The sequence below is a fragment of the Symphalangus syndactylus genome, chromosome 13 (assembly GCF_028878055.3).
Source record: "Symphalangus syndactylus isolate Jambi chromosome 13, NHGRI_mSymSyn1-v2.1_pri, whole genome shotgun sequence".
NCBI classification, from domain to species: Eukaryota; Metazoa; Chordata; class Mammalia; order Primates; family Hylobatidae; genus Symphalangus; species Symphalangus syndactylus.
Window position 1 is genome coordinate 28,773,731 of NC_072435.2, and position 26,839 is coordinate 28,800,569.

The 26,839-nt window shown below is 54.9% G+C and overlaps 2 protein-coding genes across 3 annotated transcripts; one reads left to right on the top strand and one right to left on the bottom strand.

Moving 5' to 3' along the window:
• Positions 1 to 845: 845 nt before the first annotated feature.
• On the bottom strand, positions 846 to 20,977 carry ALDH16A1 (aldehyde dehydrogenase 16 family member A1). Of its 2 annotated transcripts, XM_055237272.2 has the most exons (17): positions 19,174 to 20,977; positions 13,022 to 13,124; positions 12,524 to 12,650; positions 11,751 to 11,929; positions 10,699 to 10,776; positions 10,157 to 10,338; positions 9,921 to 10,073; positions 9,140 to 9,325; positions 8,785 to 8,880; positions 8,471 to 8,607; positions 8,211 to 8,316; positions 7,945 to 8,075; positions 6,698 to 6,865; positions 6,320 to 6,521; positions 3,329 to 3,514; positions 2,908 to 3,030; positions 846 to 1,581 (listed from the first exon to the last, which is right to left on the bottom strand). In XM_055237272.2, exons 1-17 carry the CDS (start codon positions 19,261 to 19,263, stop codon positions 1,420 to 1,422), a joined length of 2,409 nt encoding a protein of 802 aa, XP_055093247.1. In that variant the 5' UTR covers positions 19,264 to 20,977; the 3' UTR covers positions 846 to 1,419. The 2 variants fall into 2 exon arrangements, with proteins under 2 accessions (XP_055093247.1, XP_055093248.1); XM_055237273.2 differs by lacking the exon at positions 9,921 to 10,073.
• A 242-nt stretch (positions 20,978 to 21,219) lies between these two features.
• On the top strand, positions 21,220 to 26,839 carry PIH1D1 (PIH1 domain containing 1). Its single transcript, XM_055237333.2, has 9 exons — positions 21,220 to 21,640; positions 22,278 to 22,344; positions 23,494 to 23,673; positions 25,073 to 25,134; positions 25,227 to 25,308; positions 25,684 to 25,813; positions 26,047 to 26,122; positions 26,453 to 26,596; positions 26,724 to 26,839. The coding sequence occupies exons 1-9, from the start codon at positions 21,551 to 21,553 to the stop codon at positions 26,763 to 26,765; spliced, it is 873 nt and encodes a 290-aa protein (XP_055093308.1). The 5' UTR covers positions 21,220 to 21,550; the 3' UTR covers positions 26,766 to 26,839.

A 26,839-nucleotide genomic window follows, 5' to 3' on the forward strand; every position in this document is an offset into this window, starting at 1 on the left:
CCAAAGTGCTGGGATTACAAGCGTGAGCCACCGCGCCCGGCCCTTTTATCCTAAACTAGTAAGAGTGGGTTTCTTACATCAAAAAGAATTCTACTTCAGGTGTGGTGGCTGATGCCTGTAGTCCCACACTTTGAAAGGCTGAGGCGAGAGGATTGCTTGAGGCCAGGAGTTCAAGACCAGCCTGGGCAACATAGATAGACCCTGCCTATTAAAAAAAAAAAAAAATTAGGCATGGTGGTGCATGCCTGTGGTCCCAGCTACTCAGAAGGCTGAGGTGGGAGGATTGAGCCCAGGAGGCTGAGGGTGGGTTCAGTAAGCTGTGACTGCCCCACTGTATTACAGCCTGAAAAACAGCAAGATCCTTTATTTAAAAAATCAACAGGCGTGCGCAGTGGCTTAAATCTGTAATCCTAGCACTTTGGGGAGACCGAGACAGGCGGACCGCTTGAGGTCAGGAGTTTGAAACCAGCCTGGCCAAGATGGTGAAATCCCATCTCTACTAAAAATACAAAAAATTAGCTGGGTGTGGTGGCGCGAGCCTGTAATTCTAGCTACTCTGGAGGCCGAGGCGGGAGAATCGCTTGAACCTGGGAGGCGGAGGTTGCAGTGAGCCGAGATCGCACTGCTGTACTCCAGCCTGGGCGACAGAGACTCTGTCTCAAAAAAACAAAAAACAAACCAAAAAAACCCACCCACAACCAGAATCCTAAGGCAGCGGTGCGCGGAAGCTTACGGGAGCTGACCTGTTAACAATTCAGGATCTCTCAGCCAGTTGTTTAATCACCTGTACCTTGAAATCCGGCACGGTGGGAGCATTTATATCACGGAAATTGACAGAAGTCATATAGGAGGACTTTAATTTTATTCCAGAGAGTTCCTTTACTGCATATGGATTCTGGGGCCATGAAAAGGCAGAGAAAACCAGACAGCAAGAGCCACCAGATGGAGAAGACGAGAAGGTATGAGAGTCCTGAGGCCGTCTGGGGTCCTCGGGGTCCCCTTTCTTTGTTCCACAAACACACAGCATTGTGCTGGAGCCAGCTCCTGAGCTGCTCAACCTCGGAACTAAAATGGCCTCGAGCCAGGCGTGGTGGTGCGTGTCTGTGGCCCCAGCTACATGTGAGGCTGAGGTATGAGGATCCCTTGAGTCCCGGAGGTCGAGGCTGGAGTGGGCCGAGATTGTGCCACTGCGCTGCAGCCTGGGTGACAGAGCCAGACGTTGTCTCAAAAAAAAAAAAAAAAAAAGCCTCATATCTGCCAGAAGTTGCTACACCCTTTCTTCTCGCAGAAGCACAGCTAGGGTTGGTCAGAGAGTTTACTGGAAGACACGGGAACCAGAAGGGGAAAGTCCCAGGTGTCCGTGGGGTGCATCTCCCCTTGGTCTGAGGTGTCCAAAATGCAGCAGGTGGCGCTCAGGCATCAGTCCCCCATAGGCAGCCACAGGGTCTTGGTCTGCGCCGCTCGCAGCCCCAGCTCCGGGCCTGCCCCCTCGGCCTCCTGGTCCCAGGCCCGCGGGCAGCCCCTGCTCACCCACACCGGTTTGAGGTTTCCTGCCGAGGCCCACTCCACAAACTGGGAACCCTGAGGTGGGGAGAGATGGGGGTAAGCACTTCTGCGGGCTTGTTACTAAGCACCTGCTTCCTCCGCGATGAAGACTGTTACTGACGAGGGGCTTCAGGCTGGACCCAGGCTCTGCAGCTACAATGCCCAGCTCCTCCCAAGCAAAACTTCCAGATGGTGGGGAAAAGCATCTGACCCAGTGGTTAGGGAATTTCCTCTCCCTTAACAGCCCATGTTGAAAGGAATGGGCCCCAAGGCTCTTGTCAACAAGTTCACATCTGTTACCAACAGGAGGTTTAAGAGTGGACGGTGGGGTGCGGTGACTTGCTCCTGTAATCCCAGCACTTGGGGTGGCTGAGGCGGGAGGATCGTTTGAGTTCAGGAGTTCGAGACCAGCCTGGACAACATGGCGAGACCCCGTCTCCATTTAAAAAGTAAAAATTGAAAAAAAAATAAATAAAAAGTAAAAATTGGTTGGGCACAGTGGCTCACGCCTGTAATCTCTGCATTTTGGGAGGCTGAGGCAGGCAGATCACACGAGGTCAGGGGTTCGAGACCAGCCTGGCCAATATGGCGAAACCCCCTCTCTACTAAAAAAAAACCCCAACAATTAGCTGGGCATGGTGGTGAGTGCCTGTTGAGTGCCTGTAGTCTCAGCTACTTGGGAGGCAGGAGAATCACTTGAACCCGGGAGGCAGAGGTTGCACTGAGCCAAGATAGTGCCACTGTATTCCAGCCTGGGCGACAGAGTGAGACTCTGTCTCAAAAAAAAAAAAAAAAAAAGTAGACTCAACCAGTTGTGCTGGCTCACACCTGCTGTAATCCCAGCACTTTGAGAGGCCAAGGCAGGCAGATCACTTGAGCCCAGGAGTTCAAGATCAGCCCGGCCAACACAGAGAAACCTGTCTCTGCAAAAGAAAAAAATTAGCCGGGCATGGTGGTGCACGCATGTGGTCCCAGCTACTCAGGAAGCTGAGGTGGGAGGGTGGCTTGAGCCTGGGAGGTTGAGGCTGCAAGCGAGGTATGATTGCATCTGGGTGACAGGGTGACGCTCTGTCTCAAAAAAAAAAAAAAAAAAAAAAATGTGTAGACTGTGGGCCTCCAAATCTAGGGTGTGGTCCTTAGCAACGGGCTGTCCACTGACAGGCAGCTCTCAGACCCTTGTTGCTAAGGACAGCCTCTTCCTTAGTAACTGGAGTCCTAAGGGCGGGGCCTCAGAACCTTGTTGTCAAGGAGTTTCTGCCCTTAGCAATAGGAGTTCTAAGAGGGCGGGGCTGTGTTTCCAGAAAAGGAGGAGCCTGTTTGAAGTTTGAGATCCTGAAGTTGGCAAAACAGAACAAAGAGCACCTGGGCCGATCCGAAATACCACATGGCCTGGACATCCTGGTGCAAGGCCAGGCAGCGGGTCAGATGGTCCCGGTCTCCTGTCACCACGTTGGCCAGGCCTGCTGGGAACAGGGTGGCCATGTCCTAGGGGATGGAGAGAATGGGAGGGTTGGGAAGGCCGTGGGGGCAGGGCAAGGAGTGGGCATTCAGGGGGTGGCCATGGGACGGAATGGGACGGGGGGTCATGGAGGAGAAAGCCCCAGGCCTGGGGTAAAGAATGGGCACTGGGTCCCCAAGGAGTGAAGGTTTGGATGCTGGGGCTGGGGGCAGCATGGGTACCACAGAGGGTGCAGTAAGAGCCAAGCTCCTGCCGACTTTGGGGCGCCTTTTTCTGCTGCCCTGAGGCTACGGGGAGGAGAGGCAGGAAGGCAGGGGGCTATACCTGGCAGACCTCCAGGGCCAGCAGAGGACAGGCCATGCTGGGCACCGCGACCACCGTGTTGCCGTAGGCCAGGGCGGGAGCCAGCAGGGACACGAAGGCAAGCAGGGGCCACCCATCCGGACACACCACAGCCAGCACACCCAGCGGCTCCCGTAGGCGCAGCACAGGGCCTCTCAGCCCTGCTACCTGCAGGGACAGGAGGGTCAAGTGTGGGGCAGGGGAGCCCCTGCCTGCAGTAAATGAGAGATCCAGTTCCTCCACATCCTCCCCAACACTTGGTGTTGGCCCAAACCGCACCATTGTAGAAGCCCCTGCCATTTTGCAGACGCTGGTCAAAGTGAATCATTCCACAGGGGTTCGGGCGGTGAGAAACATCCTGCAGAGTCTCACTCTGTCGCCCTGGCTGGAGTGCAATGGCGCGATATTGGCTCACTGCAACCTCCACCTCCTGGGTTCACGCCATTCTCCTGCCTCAGTTTCCTGAGTAGCTGGGACTACAGGCACCTGCCACCATGCCCGGCTAATTTTTTTTTTTTTTGCATATTTAGTAGAGTCGGGGTTTCACTGTGTTAGCCAGGATGGTCTCGATCTCTTGACCTTGTGATCTGCCCACCTCGGCCTCCCAAAGTGCTGAGATTACAGGTGTGAGCCACTGCGTCCGGCCTATTTTCTTTTGTTAAAAATAAATATGGTGTTGGGGGGTGGGAGGCAAGGGGAGGGAACTTAGAGGACAAGTCAATAGGTGCAGCAAACCACCATGGCACGCGTATCCCTATGTAACAAGCCTGCGCGTTCTGCACATGTATCCCAGAACTAAAGTAAAATAAAATAAAAAAAAAAGAAGGCCGGGCGCAGTTACTCACACCTGTAATCCCAGCACTTTGGGAAGCCAAGGTGGGTAGACCATCCTGGCTAACATGGTGAAACCCCATCTCTACAAAATATACAAAAAAAAAATCAGCCGGGTGTGGTGGCAGGCGCCTGTAGTCCCAGCTACTCGGAAGGCTGGGACAGGAGAATGGCGTGAACCCAGGATGCAGAGCTTGCAGTGAGCCGAGATTGTGCCACTGCACTCCAGCCTGGGCAACAGAGCGAGAGCGAGACTCTGTCTCAAAAAAAAAAAAAAAAAAAAGAAAGAAATATGGTTTGGCTCATGATATAGTTCGGATGTCCCACCCAAATCTCATGTTGAAATGTAATCCCCGGCCAGGCGCGGTGGCTCACGCCTATAATCCCAGCACTTCGGGAGGCCAATGCAGGCAGAAGATCACCTGAGGTCAGGAGTTTGAGACCAGTCTGACCAACAGGGAGAAACCCCGTCTCTACTAAAAATACAAAATTAACTGGGCGTGGTGGCGCATGCCTGTAATCCCAGCTACTCTGGAGGCTGAGGCAGGAGAATCGCTTGAATTCAGGAGGCAGACCCGTGAGCTGAGATCATGCCATTGCACTCCAGCCTGGGCAACAAGAGCGAAACTCCGTCTTGGGGGGCGGGGGGAGAAAAAGAAATGTAATCCCCAATGTTGAAGGCGGGGCCTGGTGGCAGGTGATGGCATCATAGAGGTGGATTCCTCATGAATGGTTTAGCACCATCCCACTTGGTACTGTCCTCGAAATAGTGAGTTCTCCTGAGATCCAGTTATTTAAAAGTGTCAGCACTGGAGGCCAGGTGCGGTGACTCACGCCTGTAATCCCAGTACTTTGGGAGGCCGAGGCGGGCGGATCACCTGAGGTCAGGAGTTCGAGACCAGCCTCAACATGGAGAAACCTCATCTCTACTAAAAATACAAAATTAGCCAGGCGTGGTGGTGCATGCCTGTAATCCCAGCTACTCAGGAGGCTGAGGCAGGAGAATTGCTTGAACCTGGGAGGCAGAGGTTGCGGTGAGCCGAGATTGTGCCATTGAACTCCAACCTGGGCAACAAGAGTGAAACTCTGTCTCAAAAAAAAAAAAAAAAAAAGGTAGCAGTGGCTCATGCCTGTAATCCCAGCACTTTGGGAGGTCAAGACAGGCGGATCACTTGAAGCTAGGAGTTCAAGATCAGCCTGGGCAACATGGCGAGTCTCTTGTCTCTGCAAAAATACAAAAACACCCAGTCATGTGTGCTGGTGTGTGCCTGTGATACCAGATACTCAGGAGGCTGAGGGGGGAGGCTCACTTGGACCTCGGAGGTTGAGGCTGCAGTGAGCCATGATCGTGGCACTGCACTTCAGCCAGGTGCCAGAGGGAGACTAGTGCCAACACGGCCAGCTGATTTTTCTATTTTTTGTGGAGACAGGGTTTCACTGTGTTGCCCAGGCTGGTTTTAAACTCCTGGCCTCAAGCGATCCACCCACTTTTGCCTCCCAAAGTACTAGGATTACAGGCGTGAGCCACCATGCCTGGCCAGGTGTTTTTTTTTTTTTTTTTTTGTGACACAAGGTCTCGCTCTGTCACCCAGGCTGGAGTGCAGTGGCACGATCTCGGCTCACTGCAACCACTGCCTCCTGGGTTCAAGCAATTTTCCTGCCTCAGCCTCCTGAGTAGCTAGGACTACAAGTGCCCACTACCATACCCAGCTAATTTTTTTGTATTTTTAGTAGAGACTGGGTTTCACCATGTTAGCCAGGATGGTCTCGATCTCCTGACCTTGTGATCCGCCCGCCTTGGCCTCCCAAAGTGCTGGGATTACAGGCATGAGCCACTGCGCCCCCAGGTGTTTCTTTATAGCAATGCGAGAACTGCCTAACAGCCCACTAAATTGATTTTATGGTCCAGGAATGGGTTGCTATCCATCATCTGGTGAACGCTACTCTACAAGGCAGGTTGTGAGCCTACTCACTGTACAGATGAGGGAATTGAGGTAGGGAGAGATGAAGCCACTTGCTGATGATCCTGCCGTGGAAGGCAGTGGGGCTGGGCCTGAATTCCAAGCCTGGCTTATCTCACAGCCTCTGGTCTGAGCCCCAGCCCGCCTGCCCAGCTCGCCCACGTGCCCACAGACCCTTCACCTGCAGGGTGTGGCCTTGGGCCTGCGCCCGGGCCCCCCATGCCCGAAGTCGCCTTGCACTCAGCTCCACCTCCGCCTCCGCAGCCTTGAGCTCCACTCCCTGCCTCTCCAGCCTCGAGGCCAGGGTAGACTTCCGGCGCTCCAGTGCAGCCGCCAGGGCCCACAGCAGGGCTGCCCGGGCTCCTGGGGACTGGCCTGCCCAGCTGTGGGCAGACAGTGCACAGTGGGGGTCGGCATCCTGGTCTTGGCTCTCCCGACACCCCACCTTTGTCCACAGCCCCTACCCTGGGGGCCCAGCCTCCCAGTCCACCGACTGCTGGGGGCAGGCTCCCCTCTCTGCCACACCATGACCCTTGGGCTTTCCCGTGTGACCCCTTACCCAGGGAAAGCCTGGTGAGCAGCCTCCACAGCACCTCGGATGTCCTTGGCTCCACCCTCAGCCACGTAGCCATGGAGGTTGCCAGATGAATCCTGGATGGGCCTGGAGCTTCGGGCCCCAGGAGCCTGGAAACGGCCCCCAACGAAGAGCCCATAGGGGGGTGCTGGGCTGGAGTAGGGTGGGGCATGAGGAGGAGTCCTGGGGCCACAATCTGCTCAGACCCTATGCTCTACCCCACTGGGAAGACCACCTTGGCTCCCGTGAGCCTCTGGGGCACCCAAACTCCTGTTCCCATGAGCCTCTGGGGGACCCTAAACTCCTTGCTCCCATGAGCCTCTGGGGGACCTTAAACTGCTCCCATGAGCCTCTGGGGAACCCCAAATTCCTGCTCCCATAAGCCTCTGGAGGACTCAAGTTTCTGCTCCCATGAGCCTCGGGGGGACCCCAAACCCCTGTTCTCATGAGCCTGGGAACCCTAAACTCCTGCTCCCATGAGCCTCTGGGAGACCCTAAACTCCTACTCCCATGAGCCTCTGGCAGACCCTAAACTGCTCTCATAAGCCTGTGGGGCACCCCAAATTCCTGTTCCCATGAGCCCCGGAGGACCCAAAGCTTCTGCTCCCATGAGCCTCTGTGGGACCCTAAATTCCTGCTCTATGAGCCTCTGGGGGACCCTAAGCTCCTGCTCCCATGAGCCTCTGGTAGACCCTAAATTGCCCCCTTGAGTCTCTGGGGGGACCTTAAACTCCTGCTCCCATGAGCCTCTGGGGGACCCCAAGTTTCTGCTCCCATGAGCCTCTACGAGATCCCAAGCTTCTGCTCCCATAAGCCTCTGGGGACCCTAAACTCCTGCTCCCTTGAGCCTCTGGGGGACCCCAAAATCCTGTTCCCATGAACTTCTGGGGGACCCTAAACTGCTCCCATGAGCCTCTGGGCGACCCTAAGCTCCTACTCCTTCTGCTCCCATTAGCCTCTGGGGGACCCCAAGCTCCTGCTCCCATGAGCTTCTGGGGGACCCCAAGCTCCTAGACCCATGAGTTTCTGGGAGAGCACATACATTCATGGGGCAGAGCTGAGAGTCTCAGCAGGCCTGGGGTGGGGAAAGTGTGAGGCCACAATATGGCACTCAGCAGGACTATGAGACGGCTCGGACGAACCTTGAGCCAGCCCTCCAATCCACAGGGAAACAGGCATCAATTCCCCTCTCCCCGTTCACACTCCCAGACCACTGGCCCCCAACCACTCACCTGGGCCCTATTTCAGGCCCAGCCGGCAGGGTTGAGGGAACAGCGAGGCCAAAGGTGTCATAGTTCAGGTTCTTGGAGAGGCAGGACAGCCGGGCAGGGGTCCCTGAGGGCCGCAGATACTCATACAGCCCCTGTGAGATGGACAGTGTCAAGAGGATGCAAGGGGCAGGCGAGGCCGGATGCAAGGGGCACGCGAGGCCAGATGCAAGTGTCAAGAGCACGGGGCTTGGTGGGGGGTGCTGGTGACGGGGAGGGGATGTGCTCACGTCCGGGCCCCCGTGCCAGGAACACCCACTCTCCTTGCAGCCGCCTGTGGGCACCGAAGGGTCTCTGAGGCCGTGGGCGTTGATCCAGACAGTGCCCACCCGGAGCCTGTGGGGAAGATGGAGATGGCCGACAGAGGAAAACAGACGGTGGCAGGCCGGGAGAGGGGTGAGTTAAAGGTGCGGGGAGTGACCCAGGGAGAAGGGAGATGAAGACAGGAAGAATGAGGAGAGGAGTGAGCGCCCGGGCCACGCAGACTGACCCGTAGCCCAGCTCCAGAGCCTGCCCCAGCCTCTCGCTCCACACACTGGCGCTGCCCCCGCGGGGCGTCCCGTTGGCCATCGCCAGTGCCTCCTTGGCTGTGCGGAAGGGGGAGGCCACGACCACAGGCCACGGCACCTGCAAGAGGTGACCGGGAGGCTCAGCCCTCCAGGGCCCACCCACCAGGGAAGGAGCCTAGAGCAGGCAGCAGCCCCCACGCCCAGGTCACACAGTCACCCCAGGGGCTTCCCCAGGCACGGAGCTGCTGCCCTTGGCTGGCGGTAGCTAGGAGTTCTGCAGCCTTAAGGGGCTCACCTCCGCCTGGGCACATGGGGAGGCTGGGGGCAGGTTGGAGACCAAGGTAGGGGGATAGAATGGGCGTTCTGAAGGCACATCGCCAGCCTGAAACACCTAGGGAGAGAAATGATCTACTAGTTGACCTCTAGTCCCTTCCTGCTGAGACCCAGGACTCCAGGCCCCCAGCCCCTCCTCCCTCAGACCCAGGAGTCCAGGCCCAGCCCCTCCTCCTTTAGACCCGAGTCCAGGCTCCCAGCCCCTCCTCCCTCAGACCCAGTTGTCCACACCCAGCTCCCTCCTCCCTCGGACCCAGGAGCTGGGTCTCCAGGCCCCTCCTCCCCTGACACCCTCAAGTCTCTGCCCCCTGCCTCACCTGTGCACCCTGGCTCTGGGCCTCACGCACAAAGTGCTGGACCAGGTCACATGCAGCAGCCCCCCGGGCCCCCATGTCCACGGCCCCATCCAGCCCTCGGCCACTCCGAAGCCGCCCCATCCGCTCCTGCAGCCGTCTCATGGCTTCATCCCACACAGACTCCTGGATGAGAAGCCTGAGGCCACCCTGTGAGGAAATGGGGCATCAGGAGGTCACACCACTGCACTCTAGCAAGTTGGTGATCTGAAGAGTGAAGACAGAGGCTGGAAAACTAGAGACATGAACACTCGGATAAATCAACAGAGTCCTAAAGAACAGAGAGGCTGGGTGCGGTGGCTCACGCCTGCAATCCTAGCACTTTGGGAGGCCGAGGTGGGTAGATCAACAGAGGTCAGGAGTTTGAGACCATCCTGGCCAACACGGTGAACCCTCGTCTCTATTAAAAATACATAAATTAGCCAGGCGTGGTGATGGGCGCCTGTAATCCCTGCTACTCGGGAGACTGAGGCAGGAGAATCACTTGAATCTCGGCAGTGAGCCGAGATCGTGCCATTGCACTCCAGCCTGGGCAACAAGAACAAAACTCTGTCTCAAAATAAATAAATAAAATAAAATAAAATAAAATAAAATAAAATGAACAGAGATAGAAAAATAAAACAAAACAAAACAAAACAAAAAACCCAACAAATAAAATGAACAGAGACTCAGGAGCCCAATGACTGGAGACAGACACCGACAGCCTCCAGGGTGTGAGGAGGGGACAGGAGTGCACGGGTCTCACCGGGCCGCGGTCGGACCAGGCGGCGTCCACAATACCCTCCACGGCCGAGTCTAGGTCCGCTGTGTCTGTCAGCAGCAGCAGCGACTCCGTCCCCAGCGCCAGGCCCAGCTCCGCACACTCGCCCGCCAGGCTCCGTCGAAGGGCACGCCCTTCCTAGGGACCCCCCCCAGTTCAGCCGCAGGAGGAGCCTTGCAGCCCCCAGCCGCGTTCCACCACAACCCCTGTCCTGAAGGTACCTCCAGGGCTCCGCAGAAGGCCACCTTCTGGATTCCAGGCTGGGAGGCCAGGATGGGCACCAGGGAGGCAGGGCCACTGATGACATTCAGGATTCCTGGGAATGGGCCTAGCTCCCCTGACAGCTGGGCCAGGAGGAGGGGCGTCGGGGAGGCCGGGGGCACGAGGGCCACCACAGTGCAGCCTGGGGAAGCGGAGCAGCTCAAAGACTCAGGAGTCCAGGTCCCAGCCCCTCTTCCCTCAGACCCAGAAGTCCAGACCCCCAGCCCCTCCTCCCTCAGACCGAGGAGTCCAGGCCCCAGCCCCTCCTCCCTCAGACCGAGGAGTCCAGGCCCCAGCCCCTCCTCCCTCAGACCCAGGAGTCCAGGCCCCCGGCCCCTCCTCCCTCAGACCCAGGAGTCCAGGCCCCAGTCCCTCCTCCCTCAGACTCCTTTCACAGAGTCCAGGCCTCCAGCCCCCTTGTCTCTCAGACTCTGGAGTTTGGGCCCCACAATCCCCTCCTTTCTCAGACCCAAGAGCCAGGACCCCCCAGGCCATCATTTACCCACAGCCAGGGCAGGGCAAATCCTCCACATCATCTCAAGGAAGGAGAATGTGGGTGGCAGGATGAGGCCAATTACTCCTGCAAGAAAAAAATGAGGCGAGAGGGTCCCTTGAGGCTAGGAGTTTAAGTCCAGCCTGGGCCACATGGCGAGACCCCATCGCTACATTTAAAAAAAAAAAAAAAAAATGGCCAGGCGCGGTGGCTCACGCCTGTAATCTCAGTGCTTTGGGAGGCCGAGGTGGGTGGATCACCTGAGGTGTGGAGTTCGAGACCAGCCTGACCAACATGGAGAAACCCCGTCTCCATTAAAAATACAAAATTAGCCGGGCGTGATGGTGGGCACCTGTAGTCTCAGCTATTTGGGAGGCTGAGGCAGGAGAATCACTTGAACCTGGGAGGTGGAGGTTGCGGTGAGCCGAGATCGTGCCATTGCACTCCAGCCTGGGCAACAAAGAGCGAAACTCCATCTCAAAAAAAAAAACCAACAAAAAACAAACAAACAAAAAAAAACAGGTGTGGTGGTGCATGGTTGTAGTCCCAGTTACTTGGGAGGCTGAGGTGGGAGGATTTTGAGCCCAGGAGGTTGAGGCATCAGTGAGCTATAACTGCACCACTGTACTCCAGCCAGGGTGACAGAGAAAGACCCTGTCTGAAAAAGAAAAAAGAAACAAAAGAAAAAGAATGAGGGGACCGGGCGCGGTGGCTCATGCCTGTAATCCCAGCACTTTGGGATGCCAAGGCAGGTGAATCATCTGAGGTTAGGAGTTTGAGACCAGCCTGACCAACATGGTGAGACCCCCCCCCCCCGATAAAAATACAACAATTAGCCAGGTGTGGTGGTGGGTGCCTGTAATCCCAGCTACTCAGGAGGCTGAGGCAGGAGAATCACTTGAACCCAGGAGGCAGAGGTTACAGTGAGCCGAGATTGCGCCACTGCACTCCAGCCTGGGCAACAAGAGCGAAACTCTGTCTAAAAGAAAAAGAATGAGGGGACTGGAGCTAGCACTGCTGGGTCATGTGGGAGGACAGGGCTAGGGACTCCAGGGTCTCACCCATGGGCTCCCAGCCTGCCAGTGCCTCCTCCTGGGTGGATGCCTGGATTGCATGGTAGTGGAGCAGCTGCTGGGCCAGCTGGACGTCCCCGTCTCGAACCTCTCGAACAGCTCGCCCAGTCACCAGGGACTCCAGGGTCCACAGCAGTCGCTGGTGCTTCTGGATCACCTTGGCCAGCCTGTGGAGAAAGCAAGAGGGTGCTCATTTTCCAACGGCCCTCAGCCTCACAGAGTCCTGGGCTGCTCCTATATACCTGGACTACAGGCCCCATGAGCCCCTGAGGCATCCCCACCATTTACCTGGGGCAGAGGGCAGTGAGGATTTATGAGAATTATAGTCGTGGAAACACAAACCCTGAGGATGCTGTGTAAAGGTCTTGGCCACCGGAAATCCCTGAAGCTTTTGGGAAACTGAGTCTTAGCTTCTAACCTCAATTGCATTTTGGGAAATGGAATTTTTGTCTCTAGCTGCCCCCAAAGCAGTCAGGAAATGGATTTAGGGGCTTCACCAGCCCCAGTGAACTGCTGAGAAATGGAGCCCTAATGCGCTCCAAGAATGTCCTGGGAAACAGAGGCTTTGCGGCTTCTAGTCCCAGTGAATAGTGGACAACGGATGCATGTTTTGGCCACTACTGCCTCCAGCACATACTGGGAATCTGAGCCTTAGCTGCAGATTAATTCAGTGGGATCTTGGGAAATAGCCTTTGTTTCCATGGTCTTGAGAGGATGCTGGGGGTCCCCGCCTCCCGGGGTCCACACCTCAGCTGCATCACCTGGTCAGGTGCTGGGCCCGGACGATGCCAGGGTGCACACTCCAGCTCTCAAATGCCATCCTGGCTGCCTCCACAGCTGCAGCCACATCCTCAGCCTGTGCCTGTAGGCAACTGGTCAAGTTCTCTCCTGGGGAGAAAAGTGGGGGGACTCAGATCGGAGGAGTAGCCCATGTCACATCTGGAGGGGGCTGAGATTTTCGGAGCCTGGATCAGCTCAAGGGTGTAAAGCTGGTCCCCATTCTCTGCTGGGTCATGGCTATGATCACCTCCAGAGCAAGGAAGGGATTTTTGCAGACAGCAGTCTCACAAAGCCTCCACAGAGACCCGGAACCATAATTAGGGTGACTGGTTTCAGAAGGAACCAGACATCGCAGCCCCTCTCCCACCACCAGCTGCTTCCTGCCCTCAGGGCCCTAGGCAAGGGGAATGGGTGTTGGTGGGTAGGGCTAGAGGGCACAGATACCTCCCTTCCACTGATGACTGGGGGACATCTTGTACCTGTGATGGGATCCTGGCAAGGAACTGAATTCCTGTGTTCAGGCTTTAACCACTTCCCATTCACATAGTGGCCCAAGCACCGGTCCTGGGTGTCCAGCCAGGCCTGGGGGAAGTAGAGACAGTTTGGAAAGGGGTTCGGGAGGAGCTGGAGCAGTTCAACCTCTACCCAGAATCCTCTAGGAGGGGACATCTGTCTCCCTCTGCCCCATCAGCTAATTCTTTTCCTCCTATTGCTTTAAAAAAAAAGTTTGTGGTAAAATACAGCATCTCAAAGTGTACAGTTCATCAGTTCAGTGGCATTTGGCACATTTATAGTGTTGTGTAACCATCACCACTCTAGTTCTAGAACATTTTTTCTTTTTTTTTTTTTGAGACTGAGTCTTGCTCTGTCACCCAGGCTGGAGTGCAGTGTCACGATCTTGGCTCACTGCAAGCTCCGCCTCCTGGGTTCATGCCATTCTCCCGCCTCAGTCTCCTGAGTAGCTAGGACTACAGGCGCCCGCCATCACACCCGGCTAATTTTATTTTTGTATTTTTAGTAGAGACGGGGTTTCACCGTGTTGGTCAGGCTGGTCTTGAACTCCTGACCTCAAGTGATCTGCCCGCCTCGGCCTCCCAAAGTGCTGGGATTACGGACGTGTCAACATCTTTAATTCATTCAATTAGGGTCTCAGCTGAGTCCTTGGGCTGGTGCCACAACAGTGGCGCCTATTCGGAGTCCACTTTGGGAGGCCGAGGTGGGCTGAGCCTAGGCTTCAAGACCAGCCTGGGCAACATGGTGAAAGCTCATCTCTACAAAAAGTACAAAAAGTTAGCTGGGTGTGGTGGTGAGTGCCTGTAGTCCCAGCTACCTGGGAGGCTGAGGTGGGAGGATCACTTGAGCCCGGGAGGTGGAGGCTGCAGTAAGCTAAGATCACGCCACTGCACTACAGCCTGAGTAACAGAGCAAGGCTCTGTCTCAAAAAAAAAAAAAAATTTTTTTTTTACCACATCTCACTCACCACATCTCCTCCATATCTCTTTCTTTCTTTCTTTCTTTTTTTTTTTTTTTTGTTTGAGACAGCGTCTTGCTCTGTCACCCAGGCGGGAGTGCAGTGGCATGATCTCTGCTCACTTCAAGCTCCACCTCCTGGGTTCACGCCATTCTCCTGCCTCAGGCTCCCGAGTAGCCGGGACTACAGGCGCCCGCCACCACGCCCGGCTAATTTTTTTGTATTTTTAGTAGAGACGGGGTTTCACTGTGTTAGCCAGGATGGTCTCGATCTCCTGACCTCGTGATCCGCCCGCCTCGGCCTCCCAAAGTGCTGGGATTACAGGCGTGAGCCACTGCGCCCGGCCTTCTCCTCTATATTTCTTTCTCATCCTGGTCACGTCTTCCCTGCTGCTAAATCCAAAGCACACTGCTCACTTTCTCCTTCTACAGACTCCCCTAGCATCTCTGATGTCACATACTCCTGATTTTTCTCTTACTGGCCCTTCTTTCCTTTTCTTTTTTGAGATGGAGTCTTGCTCTTGTCGCCCAGGCTGGAGTGCAATGGTGCAATCTTGGCTCACTGCAACCTCAGCCTCCTGGGTTCAAGTGATTCTCCTGCCTCAGCATCCCAAGTAGCTGGGATTACAGGCGGCCGCCACCACGCCCAGCTAATTTATATATTTTTAGTAGAGATGGGTTTTTACTATGTTGGCCAGGCTGGTCTTGAACTCCTGGCCTCAGGTGATCCACTCGCCTCAGCCTCCAAAAGTGCTGGGATTACAAGCATGAGCCACTGTGCCTGGCTTCTCCTTTCTCTTTAAAGCAAAAAAGTTACTTAGAAGTTCCAAACTCAAACGCCCACAGGGAAAGAGACATCTGTGAGATAGTCAGGGATATTTGAACGTGAACTGGACATTAGATGACATTAAAGAATGATTGTTGGCCGGGCATGGTAGCTCACATCTGTAATCCCTGCACTTTCCCACGCTGAGACGGGAGGATTGCTTGAGCCGAGGAGTTTGAGACTAGTCTGGACAGACACAGCAAGACCCCATCTCTACAAAAAATAAAAATAAAAAATTTGCCAGTCATGGTGATGCACACCTGTAGTCTCAGCTACTCAGGAGGCTGGGGCGGGAGGATTGCTTGGGCCCAGGAGTTCCAGGCTGCAGTGAGCTATGAACGCTACTGAGTGCTAGCTTGGGCGATAGAGTAAGATCCTGTCTCAAACAAACAAAAAACAAAAAGAATGACTTAATGTTAAGTGTGGTAACAGACCATGGTAGTTTTGTAACAAAATAAGCCCTTATCTATTAGAAGAAAGGATTCAAGTATTTATAGGAAAATACTGTGATATCCGAGATTTGTTTAAATTACTCCAAAGAAAATACAGAAGGAAACAGCGCTGGGATAAATGTTGATGATGGTTGAAGCAGAGTGATGGGTAAATAGGAGTTCAAAATAAATGCTAATTATTCTGTGGAAGTTGGAAAGTTTTCCCCCCAAAAGAAAAACAAAATTCCAAAAGAATGTCCAGAGGGTTCCAGGAGGCCTGAGAAGAGGGCCTGGATGAGAAGAGGAGCTTACGATTCATGGAAAAGACAGGAGTTATTGGTTCCAGATGACTTTTGTCAGGGAAGTTGAGCCAAATGTTGACACATTTTGGAATTTTATTTTCAAGAGGACCTCCCGGATGTTTACATGGAATCAATTGTCCAGCATTTCACATTAAAAAAAAAATAAAGTTCAGGCCAAAGAAAACATGTTTGTTGGTTGAGTCTGGCCCAGAGACTGTACAGTTGAGAACTTTGCTGGTGTAGGCAAGACCATGGGTCTGAAATGGAAAGGCTCAAGTCCAAGTCTCAGCTTCACTTTTTATGTTTTATTTTTATATTAATAGAGATAGGGCCTCACCATATTGCCCAGGCTGGTCTCAAACTCCTAGGTGCAAGTGATCCTCCTGACTCGGTCTCCCAAACTGCTGGGATTACAGGTGTAAGCCACTTGCCTGGCCTCAACTTCCTTTTTTTTCAGGGGGACAGGGTCTCATTCTGTCACCCAGGCTGGAGTTCAGTGGTATGATCACCGCACCTCCCAGGCTCAGGTGATCCTCCCACCTCAGCCTCCCGAGTAGCTGGGACTGGTGTGTGCTGCCACCCCCGGCTAATCTTTTGTTTTCTGCTTCTTTTTTTTTTTTTTTTTTTTTTTTTGAGATGGAGTCTTGCTCTGTTGCCCAGGCTGGAATGCAGTGGCGTGGTCTCGGCTCACTGTAACCTCTGCCTCCTGGGTTCAAGCGATTCTCCTGCCTCAGCCTCCCAAGTAGCTGGGATTACAGGCACCTGCCACCACGCCCAGCTAATTTTTTGTATTTTTAGTAGAGATGGGGTTTCACCATCTTGGCCAGGCTGGTCTCGAACTCCTGACCTCATGATTCATCCGCCTCGGCCTCCCAAAGCACTGGGATTACAGGTGTGAACCACCGCACCCAGCCATTTTTGTATTTTTTTTTGGAGACAGAATCTTGCTCCGTTGCCCAGGCTGGAGTGCAGTGGTGCAGTCTCAGCTTACTGCAACCTCCGCCTCCCGGGCTTAAGCAATTCTCCCACCTCAGCCTCCCAAATAGCTAGGATTACAGGCAAACACCACCATGCTCAGGTAATTTTTGTATTTTGTGGGCGGCAAGCCACCCAGGCGCCAAGGCAAGAGACCAAGGACACGAGCTGTTCCAGTATAATAAAATATAAAACGAGAATAGTCATACCAGATATAGATCTTAGATATGATTATATATGAATATCATTAATCATTAGTTTGTAGCAATTGCTCTTTATTCCAATATTATAATAATCCTCACTCTATAATCATAACCTAGGAAAAACCAGGCCATACAGAGATAGGAGCTGAGAGGACATAGTGAGAAGTGACCAGAAGACAAGAGTGCGAGCCTTCTGTTATGCCTGGACAGGGCCACCAGAAGGGCTCCTTGGTCTAGCGGTGACGCCAGCGTCTGGGAAGATGCCTGTTGCCAGGCGGACCGTGGTCTAGCGGTAGCGAAAAGTGTCAAGGAACAACACCCACCACTTAGCAGACCGGGAAAGGGAGTCTCCTTTTCCTCGGGGGAGTTTAGAGAAGACTCTGCTCCTCCACCTCTTGTGGAGGGCCTGACACCAGTCAGGCTTTCCCGCAGTTATGCGGAGGCCTAACCGTCTCCCTGTGATGCTGTGCTTCAGTGGTCACACTCCTAGTCTGCCTTCATGTTCCATCCTGTACACCTGGCTCTGCCTTCTAGATAGCAGTAGTAAATTAGTGAAAGTACTAAAAGTCTCTGATATGCAGAAATAATGGCGTAAGCTGTCTTTCTCTTTGTCTCCTCTCTCTCTTTGCCTCCGCTGCCAGGCAGGGAAGGGCCCCCTGTCCAGTGGACACACGACCCACATGACCTTACCTATCATTGTAGACGACTCACATTCTTTACCCTGCCCCTATTGCTTTGTATACAATAAATAACAGCGAAGCCAGACATTCGGGGCCACTACCGGTCTCCGTGCATTGGTGGTAATGGTCCCCCGGGCCCAGCTGCCTTTTCTTTTATCTCTTTGTCTTGTGACTTTATTTCTACACTATCTCGTCGCCGCACATGGGGAGAGACCCACCGACCCTGTGGGGCTGGTCCCTACAGTATTTTAGTAGAGACAGGGTTTCACCATGTTAGCCAGTCTGGTCTCGAACTCCTGACCTCAGGTGATCTGCCCGCCTCGGACTCCCAAAGGGCTGAGATTACAAGTCTGAGCCACCACACCCGGCCCAGTGTTTTGTATTTTAGTAGAGACGAGGTTTCACTATGTTGCCCAGGCTGGTCTCGAATTCCTGAGCTCAGGCGATCTGCCTGTCTTGGCCTCCCCAAGTGCTAGGCTATGCCAGGGTTCTGATCCAGTTCCTTCCACTTGGACCATTGCTCTGGCCTCCTGCTCTCTCCCTCAAAGAAGCCTAAGCTCCTCCCGTCTGGGTGCTGGGGGTCCCTGGGGGATCATGAGAGCCCCGTGAGGGAATTCTGAGAGTGCCTGGGGAAAAGACAGAAAGTTCGAGGTGCCCTACTGATTTGCAGGAACCCCACGAGAGTTCTGGGGGCCTCTGAGGGATCATGGGAGTCCTAGGGAGGTTCTGAGGACCCCCGGAACAATCATGGGAACCCTATGGGACATTCTCAGAGCTAGAGAGATCATAGGAGCCCCGTGAGGGTATTGTGAGGGGCCATAAGTAATTACAGGAAGTCCTGATGTGGCTGGGTGCAGTAGCTCAGGCCTGTTATCCCACCACTTTGGGAAGCCGAGGTGGGTGGATCACTTGAGGCCAGGAGTTCGAGACCAGCCTGGCCAACATGCTGAAACCTTGTCTCTAGAAAAAGTACAAATATTAGCAGGGAGTGGTGGCGCGTGTCTCTGGTCCCAGTTACTTGGGGGGCTTAGGTGAGAGGATGGCTTGAGCTCAGGAGGTTGAGGCTGCAGTGGTGTGATAGCGCCACTGCACTTCAGTTTGGGCGACAGAGTGAGACCCTGTCTCAAAAAAAAAAACAACAACAACAAAACCCAAAACCGGAAGCCCTGATGTATTCTAGGCTCCTGAGCGTTCCCATGAGGTCACATGAACCCCACGAGTATTGAGGGGCCCTATGGGATCACGGGGGCTCCATGGAAGTTCTGAAGGTCTCTGGGTAATCAAAGGGATCAAGGGAGTCCCTCAGGAGGTCTGGGGTGCTCTGGCGGCCCATGGAAGCGATAGGATGTTTTGAAGAGTCGTGTAAAGACAATGGGTGTTGTGGGTCACTGGAGCCTCACAGGAATCCTAAGGGGTCTGGTGGGTGGCGTCAGGTTCTGAGGGGACCCTGAGGAATCACGAGAGCGTCTAGAGGAGTTCAGGAAAACCGCGAGAACACCACGAGGAGTTCAGGATCAAGGGGAAGAGAACCACTGGGGAAGATGGGAACAGACTAAAATGCTGCCACCGCCAAGGCTCAAGGGAGCGTCCTACAGGGCGCGATCCTATTGGGCGGCGGGAATCACGGGGACTGAGAGAGGCGGAGCTGCTGAGCTACCGCAGTGGATGACGGGACTCCGCGCGAAAAACCGGGCGCCCAGGCCTGGGGAACGCAGCGGGCAGCGCCGGCCGGGCAGGCTCTCACCAGTGCGCATGCGTGGCTCTCCGGCACCGGTCCGTACTCCAGCGAGGTGAAGATCTCGCGGGCGCGGGGCCCTGCACGCGTCGCAGCCATCGCCTACCCGGAACGCTTTCCGCGAAGACTGCGGGGCGCTCCGTGTTAAGGGGAACCTTGAGGTCCAAAGAGCGACACCTCCCGTTCCAGCCCAAAGGGTCGGGGCTCATGGGAATGGGGTGGGGCTACGAGATACAGAGAGCAGCCACGCCCACACTTTTTGCCTTAGGACCCGATGGCCCCGCCTACGTCCCCCACGAGGGAAGCGTTATTTAGGAGCATGCGCACTGCTTAAAACGGGGAGGAAGGGGAGCCGGCGATGTGGGTACTTTGCGAATAGTTAGGAGGGCTCTGGATTTAGAAGGATCGGCGTGGCCGGGCACGATGGCTTTTGGCTGTAATCCCAGCACTTTGGGAGGCCGAGGCGGGCGGATCACCTGGGATCGGGAGTTCGAGACCAGCCTGACCAATATGGTGAAACCCCGTCTCCACTAAAAATACAAACATTAGCCGAGCTGTGGTGGTGCGCGCCTGTAATCTCAGCTACTCAAGAGGCTGAGGCGGGAGAATCACTTGAACCCAGAAGGTGTACGTTGCAGTGAGCCGAGATCGCGCCACTGCACTCCAGCCTGGGTGGCAAAGGGAGACGGTGTCTAAAAAAAAATAGTAATAAAAAAAAGGGTCGTCCTATTGATGCGCCTTCCCAGTGCCTTGTTTTATAGTAGCAGGAAGTGCAGGTTTTATTTGTTTTACCTTTTATTTTCTTGAGACAGGGTCTCCCTCTGTCGCCCAGGCTGGAGTGCAGTGGTCCGATCACGGCTTACTGTCGCCTCGACTTTTCGGGTTTAAATATTACTCCTGCGTCAGCCTGCACAGTAGCTGGGACTACAGGCACATGCCATCAAGTCTGGCTAATTTTTTTTTTTTTGTAGAGACAGGATCTTGCTATGTTGCTCAGGCTGGTCTCGAACTCCTGGGCTCAAACGATCCTCCTACCTCGGCCTCCCAGCCTCAAAGTGCAGCTTTTAGTTCTAATTATATTTACTAGGGGTCTAGATCTGGACCTACTAGGATCTAGAGCTGGCAGGAAGTGATAATTCAAAGATTAAAAGGGTACCTTTTAGGGTGGACATTGAGATTAAGATTTTGAAAATGCAACCTTCACTGCAAAGTAAGGGGGCCAGTTTTGGTTGTGGAAAGAGTGGAAATCTGGCGCTTTTTTTTTTTTTTTTAAGAAATGGGGTGTGGGGGCCGGGCGCGGTGGCTCACGCTTGTAATCTCAGCACTTTGAGAGGCCGAGGCGGGCGGATCACGAGGTCAGGAGATCGAGACCACGGTGAAACCCCGTCTCTACTGAAAAAAAAAAAAAAAAAATACAAAAAATTAGCCGGAGGCCGGGCGCGGTGGTTCACGCTTGTAATCCCAGCACTTTGGGAGGCCGAGGCGGGCAGATTACGAGGTCAGGAGATCGAGACCACGGTGAAACCCCGTCTCTACTAAAAATACAAAAAATTAGCCGGGCGTGGTGGCGGGCGCCTGTAGTCCCAGCTACTCGGAGAGGCTGAGGCAGGAGAATGGCGTGATCCCGGGAGGCGGAGCTTGCAGTGAGCCGAGATTGCGCCACTGCACTCCAGCCTGGGCGACAGAGCAAGACTCCGTCTCAAAAAAAAAAAAAAAAAAAGCTGGGCATGGTGGCGGGTGCCTGCAGTCCCAGCAACTCGGAGAGGCTGAGATCGCGCCACTGCACTCCAGCCTGGGCGACAGAGCGAGACTCCGTCTGAAAAAAAAAAAAAAAGAAATGGGGTGTGGGACGTTAGCTCATTGTATTGCCCAAGCTGGTCTCGAACTCCTGGCCTCAAGCGATCCTCTTGCCCTGGCCTCCCAAACTGCTGGGACTACCGGCACGGGCCACAGCGCCCAGCCGGAAGTGTGGCTTTCATAGATACAGGAAGTGTGGCAATTAGGGATCCGCCTTGGGGTTTATTTTTGATTGATGCGAGGGGCGTGGCTTGTCAATAACGCGATACCAGCTTGTGAATGAACATTGGGATACTCGGAAGTGTGGCGTACTCCAGTCCTGTGTTTACGGATAGACCGGAAGTGTGGCTTCGTTTACAGTTCGGCACGTAGGACGGAGAGTAGTGCATCTAGAGACATATTCCCAACGGATTTGACATGGTGTTTGGTCTTGAATGGAATTGTAGTCTTAGGCCAGTCTTAGGTTTTTGAACAGGATAGTAGGTATCCGGAGTCGATTGAGGGCCAGAGCAGGCACCGGGGTTCGGATCCTGGGCAAAGTTCCCCACGTTGAGGGTCTCGAGGACGCCTAGATCTCTTTCCCAGGGCCATGGCGAACCCGAAGCTGTTGGGACTGGAGCTAAACGAGGCGGAGGCGATAGGTACTGATTCGGCGCGATTTGAGGAGCTGCTGCTGCAGGTGCACAGTGACGGGACCCCTGGATCCTTGAGTATTCGGGGATTTTGGCGGGGTGCTCAAAGATGGGACTACAGTTCCCAGAATGTACTAGGGCGGGAACCAGGCCTCGGGGAATTGAGGTTGATGGGCTTCAAGTTTGCTAAGAAATGGGAGTGGGGGGCCGGGCGCGGTGGCTCACGCCTGTAATCCCAGCACTTTGGGAGCCCGAGGCGGGCGGATCACGAGGTCAGGAGATCGAGCCCATCCTGGCTAACACGGTGAAACCCCGTCTGTACTAAAAATACAAAAAAATTAGCCGGGCGTGATGGCGGGCGCCTGTAGTCCTAGCTACTGGAGAGGCTGAGGCAGGAGAATGGCGTGAACCCGGGAGGCGAAGCTTGCAGTGAGGCGAGACCGCGGCACTGCACTCCAGCCTGGGCGACAGAGCGAGACTCTGTCTCAAAAAAAAAAAAAAAGAAAGAAATGGGAGTGAGGTTGGGATCGTTCTTCTAGTTCTCAAAGGAGAAAGGGGACCTAAACCGTCTAAATTTGTCGCGTTATCCACAGCTCTCATGCATAAGAATTGCTCCATTTGAGGAACAAATGAGGGGTCTGATGGCACAGACTCCAAGCCTGGAGGTAGTTTTCCTTTATACAGGCCTCGAAGGAGCTCCAGCAAGCCGAGACAACCAGACCAGAATCGACACAAATCCAGCCTCAGCCTGGTGAGAAAGGACACCGGAGACAGAGGGACCGGAGACCCGGGGAGAGGACAGAGAGAGGAGGAAGGAAAGAGACATGAAAATAAAGGCCTGGGGTGGGGGTGGGGTGAGCAGACTCCCACAGAGATCATCCTAGGACAGAAAGGAGTTGGAGGACAGAGTAGGAGTAGGTAGGGGGCCAGAGAATCAGAGATAGGAAGAGGCCGGGTGCGGTGGCACGTGCCTGTAGTCCCAGCTACTGGGGAGGCTGAGACAGGAGAATTGCTGGAACCCAGGAGGCAGAAGTTGCAGTGAGCGGAGATGGCACCACTGTACTCCAGCCTGGGCGACAGAGCGAGACTCTGTCTCAAAAACAAAACGAAACAAACAACAACAACAAAGATAGGAAGAGAGGCTGGGCACAGCGGCTCACATCTGTAATTCCATCACTTTGGGAGGCCGAGGCGGAAGGATTGCTTGAGGCCAGGCGTTCAAGACCAGCCTGTGCAACATAGTGAGACCTCATCTCTACTAAAAATAAACAAAATTAGCTGGGCTTGGTGGGTGCATGCCTGTAGTCATAGCTGCTCACGAGGCTGAGTTGGGAGGCTCACTTGAGCCAGGTGGAAGAGACTGCAGTGAGCCAAGATCGTACCACTGCACTCCAGCCTGGGTGACACAGTGAGACCCTGTCTCAAAAAACAAACAAGCAGAAATCAAAGAAGAGAGGGGGCCGGGTGCGGTGGCTTACACATATAATCCCAGCACTTTGAGAGGCCAAGGCAGGAGGATCATCTGAGGGCAGGAGTTTGAGATCAGCCTGGCCAACATGGTGAAACTCCATCTCTACTAAAAATACGAAAATTAGCCGGGCGTGGTGGTGGGCGCCTATAATCCCAGCTACTTGGGAGGCTGAGGCATGAGAATTGCTTGAACCTGGGAGGTGGAGGTTGCAGTGAGCTGAGATCACGCCACTGCACTCCAGCCTGGGTGACAGAGTGAGAGTCTGTCTCAAAAAAAAAAACTGAAGTGAGGGATCTCAGGGGTGGGGAGTGGAACAGACCCAGAAAAAGGGGGACAGGGCAAAAGGAAAAGAGACAGAGCCTGGAGAGAATGGATGGGGACTGGGACTTGTGCAGAAAAGGATTGTCATGACTAAACCCCTCCCCCCAGGTTTCTGCATAAAGACCAACTCTTCGGAAGGGAAGGTTTTCATCAACATCTGCCACTCCCCCTCTATCCCTCCTCCCGCCGACGTGACCGAGGAGGAGCTGCTTCAGATGCTAGAGGAGGACCAAGCTGGGTTTCGCATCCCCATGAGTCTGGGAGAGCCTCATGCAGAACTGGATGCAAGTCAGTGCCCTCAGAGGACCCAGGAGTCTGGCCCGCTAGGCCCCTTCTTCCCTAGAACCCAAGAATCCTGGGCCCAGGACCCTCCTCCCTGAGCTCCAGGAGATCTGGCTCCTCGATCTGATTCTTTTCCCTATGGTAGATCTCTAGTGCCCTGGACATCCCACACCTGGGCAGTCCTGGTTCTGCCACCTGGCCAGGCTGGCACTTTTCCATGCCCCACTCCAGGGCCGGGAGGCCTGGACAGAGTGCTCTTCGTGCATTAGCGGATCTCCTGGCTTTAGTCCTGAGCCTGCTCTCTGCTTTTTTCTTTCTTTTTTTTTTTTGAGACGGAGTTCCGCTCTTGTTGCTCAGGTTCAGATAATTCTTCTGTCTCAGCCTCCCGAGCAGCTGGGATTACAGGCGTGCTCCACCACACCCAGCTCATTGTTGTATTTTTAATAGAGACGGGGTTTCGCCCTGTTGGCCTGGCTGGTCTCAGACTCCTGACCTCAGGTGATCTCCCTGCCTCAGCCTCCCAAAGTGCTGGGATTACAGTTGTGAGCCACTACGCCCGGCCTGCGGCTCTCTCTTTCATCCTGTTTTCTCCTCTGCCCTTCTCCCCTTTCTCCATCTCTGTCTTGCCTCACCTCTGTCCCTGTTTCTGCCTCTGTATCCTTTTTACGATATGTCTCTTGAAACTTTCTGGGACCAAGCTCTAGGCAGTGCCCCGGGGAATAAGGACCTATGAAATGCACATTCCACGTTCCAGAAACTCGCTGTCATGGGTGGGGCTCAAGGAGATGGATGCAGTATCAATAGGGTGTGATTGATGCTGCTTTGGAGGGGGGCACCCAGCACAGCCTTGAGAGGGCTCGTCACCCACATGAAGGGGTCAGGGAAGGCTTCCTGGAGGAGGGGGTGTGGGATAAGATTTGAAGGAACAGGAGGAGTTCAGCAGGCAAAGACAGAAGAAGGTTCTAGGCAGAGTGGCCCAGAGCTGGGAGAGAATGATTGGATTGGATCAGCCAGTAATGGAGAGTGACTGAAGAAATTCAGTGGGCCGAGGTTGCTAGAAGAATGAGGTTTTCTACAGAGGTGGGAGGGGCAGACTACACAGGGTCTCCAACGCCAGGCTTGTGGGGCTCAGACCTTCACTGGGGAGCACTGGGGAGCCAGAGGAGAGCTGTGAGCAGGGGAGGGATAGGGTCAACTCTAGTGACATCACACTGATGGACAGGAGATACGAGGCCAGGGAGGAGGCTGGGCGGAGAGTCCAGAGCGGAAAGTGAGTGCCCTTCCTTATGTCTCTGTCTCTGCTTCTTGCGGCCGCTGTCCCCGAATGTTTCTTCCCTGTCTGGGTCTGGGATGTGGGCTTCCTGCAGAGGGCTGGGGGGTCCTCACCCCCTTTTTCTCCCCGCAGAAGGCCGGGGCTGTACCGCCTACGACGTAGCTGTCAACAGCGACTTCTACCGGAGGATGCAGGTTGGGGGCGGGGCTGCGGGTGAGGCCTGGGCAGGGGTCTCTCCCCCTACCCTCCCCGCCACCGCCTGTCTTTTCCCTCTCTGTCACCCCAGAACAGCGATTTCTTGCGGGAGCTCGTGATCACAATCGCCAGGGAGGGCCTTGAGGACAAATACAACTTGCAGCTGAATCCGGGTGAGGGGCAGGTCCTGGGCCCTCGGGAAAGAGTGGAGCCAAGAGCGGTTTGGGGAACACCCCTGGGAGAGGAGGGGCTGGCTTGGGCAGGGTGTCCTGGAGTCTGTGCTACTAGGAGTGGGTGGGGTCTGGACGCCCTGAAGGGGCGGGGCCAGGAACATCTCCAGGGGTGGGTTTTATTGGGGCATATCATGGGAGGGGCGTGACTAAGGTGGGCGGGCTTCCTAGAGCCTAGCCTGGGAGTGTGGTCAGATCCCAAGAGTCCTGGTGAGCCGGCGGAGCCTCTCCCGGGAGGCTCTTGGCCGTGCACGGCCTCCTGAGAGAGCAAAGGGAACCCTGACCTGTATGATGTTTGACGGCGCTCCTGACCCTCAGAATGGCGCATGATGAAGAACCGGCCATTCATGGGCTCCATCTCGCAGCAGAACATCCGCTCGCAGCAGCGTCCTCGGATCCAGGAGCTGGGGGACCTGTACACGCCTGCCCCCGGAAAAGCTGAGTCAGGGTGGGCCTTCGGTAGATCCCCGGTCTGATGTTTCCTCAACGCTCTTGGGAATCCCTCCATCCTCCCACACTGGGTGATGCCCTGGGGCCCTGCGCACTGAGAGAGGGAGGAGAGAGAACTCCTGACTGGGAAGGCGTCATGAGGCAATAGGGCTGGTTGGAGGGAGAAAGGGAACAGCATGCCAGGCAAAGACCTGGCAGCTGTGCCCAGCCCTGGACCTTGTTCCTCCTCAGCCCTGAAAAGCCTCACCTGAACCTGTGGCTGGAAGCCCCCGACCTCCTCTTGGCCGAAATTGACCTCCCCAAACTGGTGAGTTTTGCCCGCTGGACCAGAGCAGGGGAATGAGGTCTGGAAAGGTCAGGGACTGTTTCTGAGCGAAAGTGACAAGGGGTTGTTGCTGGACTTGTCAGCTGCGTCCTCTCTGCCAGGAGGCCCACAGGCCACCTTCCGGTGCTGTCCTGAGGGCGCCCAAGGGATTGTAAGTGCTCGGTCGTTGAGACTTGTAATTGCTGTCTTCTGCCTCTTCCCTGGGAGATTAGACCCTTCAAATATAGTTTCTTAGCGTGTGAGGCTACCATGCCTGGTCCAGGTGATGGTCCTTTTGCTGGGGAGGGTGACCTGATTCCACCACCTCTCCAGGATGGAGCCCTGGGGCTGTCGCTGGAGATCGGGGAGAACCGCCTGGTGATGGGGGGCCCCCAGCAGCTGTATCATCTAGACGCCTATATCCCGCTGCAGATCAACTCTCATGAGAGCAAGGCAGCCTTCCACCGGAAGAGAAAGGTGCCCGGGGGAGGGGTTCGGGGAAGCCAGGACATTGAGGGGGCCTGGACTCTGGCTCTGAGGGAGGGGGGCTGGGAGCTGGACTTCTGGGTCCTGGATCCTCATTCTCTTTGCTCTGTCTCCTCAGCAATTAATGGTGGCCATGCCGCTTCTGCCGGTGCCTTCTTGATCAGGGTGTCTCCCTGCGCTTCCGAGATGTGGAGAAGGGCCTCCCTAAAGTTGAAATAAAAGATTTTTGCCTTT